The 10,417-nt window shown below is 45.0% G+C and overlaps 2 protein-coding genes across 2 annotated transcripts; both read left to right on the forward strand.

The window, feature by feature from the left end:
• Positions 1 to 1,215: 1,215 nt before the first annotated feature.
• On the forward strand, positions 1,216 to 7,070 carry lgals3a (lectin, galactoside binding soluble 3a). Its single transcript, XM_038967527.1, has 6 exons — positions 1,216 to 1,325; positions 1,682 to 1,696; positions 1,810 to 2,553; positions 3,054 to 3,142; positions 4,824 to 4,998; positions 5,841 to 7,070. Exons 2-6 carry the CDS (start codon positions 1,685 to 1,687, stop codon positions 5,994 to 5,996), a joined length of 1,176 nt encoding a protein of 391 aa, XP_038823455.1. The 5' UTR covers positions 1,216 to 1,325; positions 1,682 to 1,684; the 3' UTR covers positions 5,997 to 7,070.
• Positions 7,071 to 7,908: 838 nt separating this feature from the next.
• Positions 7,909 to 10,208, forward strand: LOC120023584 (synaptojanin-2-binding protein-like). The gene is made up of 4 exons (XM_038967619.1): positions 7,909 to 8,123; positions 9,153 to 9,289; positions 9,637 to 9,732; positions 9,980 to 10,208. Exons 1-4 carry the CDS (start codon positions 8,057 to 8,059, stop codon positions 10,130 to 10,132), a joined length of 453 nt encoding a protein of 150 aa, XP_038823547.1. The 5' UTR covers positions 7,909 to 8,056; the 3' UTR covers positions 10,133 to 10,208.
• The last annotated feature ends 209 nt before the right edge of the window (positions 10,209 to 10,417 follow it).

The raw sequence follows: 10,417 nt of genomic DNA on the forward strand, positions 1-10,417 counted from the left end.
GCATAGTGCCAACTGTAAAGTTTGGTGGAGGAGGAATAAAGGTCTGGGGCTGTTTTTCATGGTTCGGGTTAGGTCCCTTAGTTCTAGTGAAGGGAAATCTTAATGCTACAGCATACAATGACATTCTAGACAATTCTGTGCTTCCAACTTTGTAGCAACAGTTTGGGGAAGGCCCTTTTCCTGTTTCAGCATGACAATAGCCCCATGCACAAAGCGAGGTCCATATAGAAATGGTTTGTCCAGATCGGTATGGAAGAACTTGACTGGCCTGCACAGAGCCCTGACCTCAACCCCATCAAACACCTTTGGGATGAATTAGAACGCAGACTGCAAGCCAGGCCTAGTCGCCCAACATCAATGTCCGACCTCACTAATGCTCTTTCCAAAACATTACTTTTCTGGTCCTCCCTTCTCTTTATTTTCAACTCTGCATTTTGCAACTTTTCTCTTATTGAATTAATCTCTGACATTGCCCCTTTAGCGTCCGTGGATCGATGTTAATTAACTTGTTCTGCCCATTTGGCGAATGGCGTATTTGGAGCGTTTACAGTTTGGCCCTAACGTTTATGCACCATTGCCAGATAACCTAAAATAGTTAAAGAAAAACCTCAAAGTAGGCTATAGATATAAAATGCACAATAATTATACATTGATGGATTTTTTAAAGGTATAGTTTTCTCTTTATTCAACCCACCATTTCATCCACACAATATTTAATTACCGTAAACCCGCCCGCACCGCCCCGCGTAACAGCGAGTTATGAGTCAATCCGCACATCACTACGGAACACTATCATTCAACACACCTTGTTAACTCATCTGCAGTAAAATCTCGTACATCTCTGCAGCTGGCACCACAACATCTATTTTCTGTGATTTAGGTTCCATTTCTGCGGTACAGTTGATAACCATGACTATGAAGCCAAGTTTACTGAAACACATGACCTCCAGCGAACAAAACAGTATACCGACCCACACAAATTGTAAGTCTTTCATTGACATATTTTCGCATCATTTCACACTGTACTAATTGAGTTTTACTCATATAAAGTTGAGGGAGAAAAGGTAGATTTACTTATTTTATTCTTTTTTTTATTTTTTGCTCTGCGGTAATCTTCAATTGCTGACTGGCTTCAATTCAAGAAAATGCATGTGACTCTGGAACGCACCCATTTGGTTCCACCCGATGTTTACGTCATATTCTAGGCGTGTGCAGACTATGCACTTCCTTTCAGGAGTTTTGTACAGTATTTTTAATCTCAACCTGGTACATTCTAATTGTATCTAACTATAGAATTTGTTGAAAGACGTCCCTCTTTTGTCGAGGTAACGTTGAATAATCTAGCTACCGTACTTTTAAAACATGTGTTGATTGTACTTTGATCGTTGAACATTATAAATTTGTCTAATCAGCTAGCTAGCAAACTAGCTAGCTAGTGTTTGCTAGCTAGTTAACTACGTAAGTGTACATCGAGCCACTAGCTACGCGGCTAGCTTCTAGCTTTCTGCATGTGTGCAACACTAACCAGCCTGTAATCCATCCAGTTGAATAAAAAGCTTATAGCCAGGTAGCTTGTGATAGCTAGCTAGCTAACTAGCTACTTCAGGCTGTTATATGTCAAGTTTTAGTCTATGGTAAGCTTCAGACCTAACAACTTTATTTTACCCCCATTACCTTTCAGGACATGGATTTCTCGGTGAGTTAGCAATTTTTATCAATCAAGTTTATCATCAATGTATACGTTATTTAAGCTGGTAAATGTGTTGGTGAAGATCATGGTACCAATGAATCTCCCTTTCTGGTATGCAGCTGGCAGATGCCATAGCGGACAATGTCCCGGGCCAAGCTGAGAAAGCGAGTAACCCCAACCCAGCCGCCCCTCCGCCCACTAACCCAGGATGGCCTGGTGCAGCTCCTGGAGCCCCAACACAGCCCTCTGCTCCTGGGGGATTCCCTGGGGGCCCACAGTCTGGTCCCGGAGCCCCAGGGCAGTTCCCTGGAAGCCAAGGACCGTTCTCTTCCGGTCCCGGAGCACCAGGGCAGTATCCTGGAGCTCCCTCTGCTCCTGGTGGGTTCCCGCCCGGACCAGGGGTACCGGGACAATACCCAGCCGGGCCCGGAGCACCTGGACAATACCCAGCCGGGCCCGGAGCACCGGGACAATACCCAGCCGGGCCCGGAGCACCTGGACAGTTCCCTGGGCAGTTCCCCCCTGGTGGAACCCCCGGTCATTTCCCTGGAGGCCCCATGCAGTACCCATCTGAACCCTTCCAGACTAGCCCCGGAGCACCCCCAGGACCCTACTCCAACGTGCCTTACCCAGGAGCCCAGCCTGGTGGGGGGATGTATGGGCCTGGAGGTCCAGGAGCTGCCTTCCCTCCTGGAGGAGGCACCTTCCCTGGGTTCCCTGGTGGGGCTTTCCCTCCAATCCCCCCTGGATCATGGAGTGCTGGGGGCGGTGGAGTTTTCCCTCCTCAGCCCGGTCACCCTGGCTCTTTCGGTCCAGGTCCCATGGGACCATACGGGGGATCAGCAGCTCCAGGAGGCATGTTGGTGAGTAAACACATGATTTTAAAACACTACACATTGCTTGCTTGCGCATTTCTATCCTCGTCTTCCCCGCAGCGTCTCTGTCCACGCAGTGTGGCTCTATTGGAGGGTTTCTAGCCTTGTTTGACCAATCCCGATCTCACCAGCTTACACTGAGTGCAGTGGTCAGGATGGTGGATCAGACTAGGGATTTGCTGCAGGGCTTGAAAAATGCTGTTGATATTCTAGAAACTGCAATAGCATTATATTGGTCTGAGGGCTACGTTTTAGTGTCACTACTGACCACTCTGGACGTGGTAACTAATAATAATAATTAATCATTGATTGGATTTATATGGTGATTTTCCAGTGCAGTAATGGTGGTGAAGTACTGTGGTATCTTTTAAATGTGCACTTTTACATTAGATATGTTGACAAGACAGTTTAGACCTGTTATTGTGTTATTCCTGAGACACTTCCGGTAGTGCATCTGATGATGACATGTAATGTAACGTCTGTTTCAGCCGGTGCCGTACGAACTGCCTCTCCATGCTGGCATCATGTCCAGGCTGTTGATCACCATTGTAGGGGAACCCATCGTTGGAGGAGAAAGGTAGGTACTCACACACACCATTCATCATTAATTCATTTATCCATTCATTTATCTGTTCATTCATCCATTCGCACATTCATTCATACCCCTTATCTATAGTCAAAAGCAAGGTCTTTATGTACAGTGCCTTCGGAAAGTATTCAGACCTCTTGACTTTTTCCACGTTTTGTTACATTACACCCTTATCCTTAAATGGATTCAATAAAAAAAAAACATCCTCATCAATCTACACACAATACCCCATAATGACATCACCATACCCCATAATGACATCACCATACCCCATAATGACATCACCATACCCCATAATGACATCACCATACCCCATAATGACAGTGAAAACCGGTTTTTAGAAATGTTTGCAAATGTATTAAAAGTAAAAAAACAGAAATACCTTATTTACATAAGTATTCAGACCCTTTGCTATGAGACTCGAAATTGAGCACAGATGCATCCTGTTTCCATTGATTATCCTTGAGATGTTTCTACAACTTGATTGGAGTCCACCTGTGGTAAATTATATTTATTGGAGTAAAAACCAAGCCAAGGGGTCAAAGGAATTGTCCGTAGAGTTCCGAGACAACCCGATGGTCACTCTGACAGAGCTCCAGAGTTCCTCTGTGGAGATGGGAGAACCTTCCAGAAGGACAACCATCTCTGCAGCACTCCACCTATCAGGTATTTAAGGTAGAGTGGCCAGAGGGAAGCCACTCCTCAGTAAAAAGCACATGACAGCCTGCTTGGAGTTTGCCAAAAGTCACCTAAAGACTCTCAGACCATGAGAAACAAGATTATCTGGTCTGATGAAACCAAGATTGAACTCTTTGGCCTGAATGCCAAGCGTCAAGTCTGAAGGAAACCTGGCACCATTCCTACGGTGAAGCATGGTGGTGGCAGCATAATGCTGTGGGGATATTTTTCAGCGGCAGGGACTGGGAGACTAGTCAGGATCGAGGGAAAGATGAATGGAGCAAAGTACAGAGAGATCCTTGATAAAAAACCTGCTCCAGAGCACTCAGGACCTCAGACGGGGGTGATGGTTCACCTTCCAACAAGACAACGACCCTAAGCACACAGCCAAGACAATGCAGGAGTGGCTTCAGGACAAGTCTCTGAATGTCCTTGAGTGGCCCAGCCAGAGCCTGGACTTGAACCCGATCAAACATCTCTGGAGAGACCTAAAATAGCTGTGCAGCAAAGCTCCCCATCCAACCTGACAGAGCTTGAGAGGATCTGCAGAGAAGAATGGGTGAAACTCCCCAAATACAGGTGTGCCAAGCTTGTCGCGTCATACCCAAGAAGACTCGAGGCTGTAATTGCTGCCAAAGGTGCTTCAACAAAGTGCTGAGCAAAGGGTCTGAATACTTATGTAACTGTGATATTTCAGTTTTTTTTAATTTTATAAATTAGCTAAGATGTCTAAACCTGTTTTTGCTTTATCATTATGGGGTATTGTGATGTCATTATGGGGTATTGTGTGTAGATTGATGGGGGGGGGAAATATTTAATCAGTTTTAGAATAAGGCTGTAACATATCAAAATGTGGAAAAAGTCAAGGGGTCTGAATACTTTCGTAGGGCGCTGTATATCCATTCATACTCCTTATATATAGTCAAATGCATGGTCTTTATGTATATTGGTGATGATAAATGAAAACAAAGTTGTTGTTTTTTTATTCCAGGTTCCATGTTGACTTTTTAAAAGAGGAGGATGAGGAGGACGACGAAGAGGTTGTGTTCCACCTCAACCCTCGTTTCTATGAACAACAGGTTGTCCGTAACTCCCACCTGGATGGGGGTTGGGGTCCTGAGGAGAGAGATGGAGGCTTCCCCTTCGTTCCTGGACAACGTTTTGAGGTACATTAGGGTTGGGGCAGAGCAGGGTTGGGGTCCCCTGGTGTTTTGAGGTACAGTGTTGTGCAGGGTTGGGGTCCCCTGGTGTTTTGAAGTACAGTATTGAGCAGGGTTGGTGTCCCCTGGTGTTTTGAGGTACAGTGTTGTGCAGGGTTGGGGTCCCCTGGTGTTTTGAGGTACAGTAGGGTTGGGGCAGAGCAGTGTTGGGGTCCCCTGGTGTTTTGGGGTACAGTATTGAGCAGGGTTTGGGTCCCCTGGTGTTTTGGGGTACAGTATTGAGCAGGGTTGGGGTCCCCTGGTGTTTTGGGGTACAGTATTGAGCAGGGTTTGGGTCCCCTGGTGTTTTGGGGTACAGTATTGAGCAGGGTTTGGGTCCCCTGGTGTTTTGGGGTACAGTATTGAGCAGGGTTGGGGTCCCCTGGTGTTTTGGGGTACAGTATTGAGCAGGGTTGGGGTCCCCTGGTGTTTTGAGGTACAGTATTGAGCAGGGTTGGGGTCCCCTGGTGTTGTGTAATATGTGGGTAGAGAATGTCAACCATTAAACATAAAGTAGTGACATTACTTATATAGATGATGTACTGTAACCTCACCTATAGATAATCACTTACCTGTACTGTAAATTAAATGAATGACCATCTCTAATACATTTTTCTGAAAAAGATCAGTAACTATTAAAGATTGCACCTTTTTTAAGCTCTGTATTCATGTTTGAACACTAACGTTATTTAATTGCTGAGTTGTTGTTGTGGCTGTCCCCCCCCCCCCCTGTCCCCCCCCGTCCCCCTGTCCCCCCCCCCCCGTCCCCCCCCCCCTGTCCCCCCCCCCCCCCCCCCGTCCCCCTGCAGCTGAAGGTGCTAGTGGAAGAGGACTCGTTTAAAGTAGCCGTGGATGGGAACCATATTCTGGAGTATGAGCACAGAGCCGGAGGGTTTGAAGACGTCACCCTGCTACGTGTGGTGGGGGATGTCACTCTCTACAGCGTGGCCCCAAGCATGATCTAACACTCAAGAGACTACGATTGAGTCCCAAATGGAACCCTATTCCCAATAGGCTCTTGTCAAAAGTAGTGCACTACATAAGGAATAGGGTTCCATTTGGGACACGGTACCTGGTCAAAAGTAGGGCACTACATAGGTAATAGGGTTCCATTTGTGATGTAGTCCAGTTCACTTCACCTGACTGACACTGTGGCCAATGATCTGGATGGGGGGGGAGGGGGTGCAGCTCACATACCTCTTTTCACACTATCGTGCTGACCCAAACCAAACTGTGCTAGCTAGCATGGTTCCAGCAACTATGGCGAATGGGTAACCAGGCCCGGCTCAGTTTGGCTCGGGTTTAGCTCAGTGGTCTGAAAAGCCCTACACAGCATGTCCTATAGGCTATAGGTAAAAGAGATCTAATTATTTGACTGTGTCATTTATCGTGGTAATAATCTATACAAATGAGGGCAAGGAACTTAGGCTATGTAACACTATCAGAGAAGGAGATATCTGCTTTTAACAGCAGTTCTAGGGAAAGTAACCATATTTATTCTGCATGAAATGTCTCTAGGACAAAGGGGACGTGTCCTTTAGCATTTCACAATGTTGTCATGATGTCAGCAAAGTAGACTGTATATTGTTTTGTATGTCTATAATTACAAATTAGCCTTTCAGGGTTATGATGCATGTTGTGTGTGTGTGTGTATGTGTGTGTAACCAATGGACTGAACATCCGTGTAGCGTTTTTTTGCTTTGAAACACTTTATTTTATTGCAATGCTCTTCTGCAAGGCTGAATGGACATGGACTAGAATATAGAAGGATAGAGAGAGCCTCTGTGTACTGTAAACTGGTCTAGTGTTCATTTAGCTAAGATCATAACAAAAGGTGTCTAGACATTTTCCCAGTATTAATCCTCTAGGTCTCGCTGATTTTAAGGTCCGTAAATGTTATTAAGTAGTCAGAACTACAGCTAAAATGAAATGTAAACTGTAGTAGCTAAATCAATGTAACACTTTTGTAGATGTTACCAAAGACTTGAAAGTATTATTTTCAAAATGAAGTTTTGTCAATAAAGAATGAAGAGAGCTGATACATGTTATCAATGGTTTCTTCTTCAGCAGTGGTTCTCGGCAGTCACATATTTCTCTGCCTGAAGTACCCGCTCATGTGCAACTGCCTAGATGCTGATCTTGGATCAGTTTGTGGATTTAACCCATTCATGGATTGGGGGGAGAGGAAGCTGATCCTAGATCTGTAACCGAGGGGAAACCTGAGCGCTGATCATTATGCCTTGATGATATATTCAAATCAGTATTCATTCATAAGGAATACCCCCTGTGGATAGGCCAGGGGTGTAATCATTAGTCCAAAACGTTTTTGCAATGGAAATTGTTTACTCCAAATGGAAAACGGTTTGCAATGAAAACGAGTTTCTATTGGACAAATTCAGGTAGTTCACGCCCCGTTTTGTCCATTTGGTTCTGTTAGGTTCCTAGTGAATACACCCCCGGATGAGAACCACTGGTCGACAGAAGCTGTTGTTCCTTTTCTTACGCTTCCGACACAGGGTCAATGCGCAAAATAGTACGCAGCATCATCTGGATATGTGTCTTAACAAAAGTTCAACATTCACCTTCTGCTACCCTTTCTGTCAAGCCTTCTACGCATATAGTTTGACGCATACGTTAGATAAATCCAACGTACACACCACGCAGCGTGTCATTGGAAAATTAATGTAATTCTGGTGTACAAAAATCGCTGTTGGTGTGTTAGTAGTGGTGGTTACAGTACATAACTCATAAGCTTCACTCGCATTGCACTTTTGGAAACCTCTGTTTCCTGTTAGCACTTGAACGACAGAAACATTGCTGGGTGGTTCAATCAAAAGTCATGATGATAAGTAGAGCAGTAGATTGATGAACCGTCTGGGAAGTGCAGTTCTCGTCCATCAGAGGGCAACAAACTGCAGGAGGTGGCAGGCAGCACAGACACAACTCCTGCATGAGTTCACCTTCACTTTTTTAACTACCCCCCCCAAAACAGCTATTTAGCTTGTCCTTCGGATTTCCTTACATCATGAACGGGTCAGCAAAGTATACTGCGCCTACCGTGCTGGGTATACAGTTGAAAAGAGGACCACAAGGTAAGAAAATAGCTTTCAGTCGTAACTCCCGACAGCTATCTAGCTTGCTAGCTTGCAAACTGATGGCCTGGCTAACTAGGTAGCTAGCTAACTGTTGCTGATAAGCTGTTGCTAGCTAGCTCAGCTGGCTGTCTTTATTAAACTTTTGCCAACTTGGTATCTAATCTGGTCATTGCAAATAGGCTGTAACTTGAACGCCACCGATATTGAGTTTTCCACCTCTAGTTACTGAGCCAAATGAGAATCGAGCTAGCAACTAGCTAGCTATGTTAGCTAACTGATAGCCTCTAAGTTACTCATTCATTTTGTCGCAATAGCATTTCTCAACTAATCAGAAGTGACAACCCGATCCCAGTAAAGTAGTATTAGCTACTACTCCTACCAATATTTTAGTCAGATTTTAGCCGTCAAAACTGAAATGTGTGTGTCTTTGTCCCAGAACCATTTGTTCTCACGTTTTAGCTAGTCACTTCCAGTGAATACCCTTATGGTGATGTCATAAAATTGCATAATAACTACATGACAAGAAGCCTGATTGCATGGAAGGGCATTTTATAGGCTATTATTGGAGTGATTATGATTGTACCTTGTCCCACATAGATACCAACATTCTAATCAGAAGACTTCCCATTCAGTCCACACCTCTCCTGACCCGTCTCCAACATATACTACTTGCTGCATTACCATAGTGTTACATAGCCTTCCCCATAGAATTAGAATGCTTTATATTTCTCTATGGCCTCTCCTCCTTTGAATATCCAGACAGTTATCAGTAGGCTGTTTCACTTTCACTTACTGTACCCTCTCTCTCACCCCCTCTCACCCCCTCTCACCCCCTCTCTCTGTCTCTCTCTGTCTCTCTCTGTCTCTCTCTGTCTCTCTCTGTCTCTCTGTCTCTGTCTCTCTCTTTCTCTCTCTCTGTCTTTCTCTCTCTTTCTGTCTGTCTGTCTCTCTGTCTCTCTGTCTCACTCACTGCCTCCCTCTCTCCCTCTCTCCCTCTCTCCCTCTCTCCCTCTCTCCCTCTCCCAGGTCTAGGGTTTAACATAGTGGGAGGTCTGGACCAGCAGTATGTTCTGAATGACAGTGGGATCTATGTGGCTAAAATCAAAGAGAATGGCGCAGCAGCCCTGGATGGAAGATTACAAGAGGGAGACAAGATATTGGCGGTAACGGATAAAGATGGACTTTAAATGTTTGAGTTTGGGAAGCCGATAACCTCGTCCCCACTAGTTCAACTGCTAGAGAGCCGACTAGCCGACTGAGCCGACTGGGGAGCAGAGGGGTTAGGAGGAGAAATGTGATGTTTGAATCAATAAATGAATCAAGTAGTCTATCTGGGGAAATGTGTATTATGCTTGACGTTTTATCCATCTACTGCAGAAGACTCCAGTCTTATCTCTGGAAGGGATATCCTAAATTAACTTATCGGTCTACTTTAGGTCTAGTATTTGATCACAGTACTATGTATTAAGCTCTGTGATTTTATTTTCCTCTGTTTTTTTGTTTTATGTAGATAAATGGCCAAAAGCTGGAGAACCTGTCACACAGTGCTGCAGTGGAGCTCTTCAGGTCAGCAGGAGAGGATGTACAGCTACGTGTACAGCAGAGGGTGAGTGGGGCTGCGGCAGGCTCTTTTTCACTCATCTGGACCTCAATCAACATCTTAGGCAGGGTGGGTCGTATTCATTAGGGAACATTGTAGCAAAGCGTTTTGCAATTGAAAAACCCCCCCAAAAATGAGCATTTTTAGATAGCACCTACCTTCCCCGTTTCACTTTTCGTGCCTATTGAACACACTCGGATGTGTTGTAACGTGTCACTTTGTTGCCAGTGAAGAAGTCTCTCTTTCCCAACAGCCCACCATGGCCATGAATGGTCCCACCAGTTCCAGGCCTGACGGTGAATCTTCTGTCTCCTCCTTGGGAATACTTGTGGCTGTCCTGGGAGCTGCTGCAGCTGTTACTTTCCTCTACATGCGCTTCCAGCCACAACTGAGGAGGCATTTTTAAACCTATGTAACTTTATCCTCAAAGCATTTTTTAAAGCAAAACCTGGGACTGAAAACTTTGCTGAAGGACCCCCCCCCCCCCCCCCCCCCCCCAAAAAAGAAAGAAAATATACAGTACCAGTCAAAAGTTTGGACACCTACTCATTCAAGGGTTTTTCTCTTTATTTGTACTATTTTCTACATTGTGGAATAATAGTGAAGACATCAACTATGACATGACACATGGAAGCATGTAGTAACCATAAAAGGGTTAAACAAATCTAAATATATTTGAGATTCTTCAAAG

This window comes from Salvelinus namaycush, chromosome 28 (genome assembly GCF_016432855.1).
Source record: "Salvelinus namaycush isolate Seneca chromosome 28, SaNama_1.0, whole genome shotgun sequence".
NCBI lineage: Eukaryota > Metazoa > Chordata > Actinopteri > Salmoniformes > Salmonidae > Salvelinus > Salvelinus namaycush.

Bases quoted from the DNA above. Each gene is read 5' to 3' on its own strand.
- lgals3a (XM_038967527.1), top strand. The intron at 2,554-3,053 runs GTGAGTAAACAC...CGTCTGTTTCAG, and splicing joins CAGCTCCAGGAGGCATGTTG to CCGGTGCCGTACGAACTGCC. The intron at 4,999-5,840 runs GTACATTAGGGT...GTCCCCCTGCAG, and splicing joins TTCCTGGACAACGTTTTGAG to CTGAAGGTGCTAGTGGAAGA.
- LOC120023584 (XM_038967619.1), top strand. From the start codon at position 8,057: ATGAACGGGTCAGCAAAGTATACTGCGCCTACCGTGCTGGGTATACAG. The intron at 8,124-9,152 runs GTAAGAAAATAG...TCCCTCTCCCAG, and splicing joins GTTGAAAAGAGGACCACAAG to GTCTAGGGTTTAACATAGTG. The intron at 9,290-9,636 runs GTAACGGATAAA...TGTTTTATGTAG, and splicing joins AGGGAGACAAGATATTGGCG to ATAAATGGCCAAAAGCTGGA.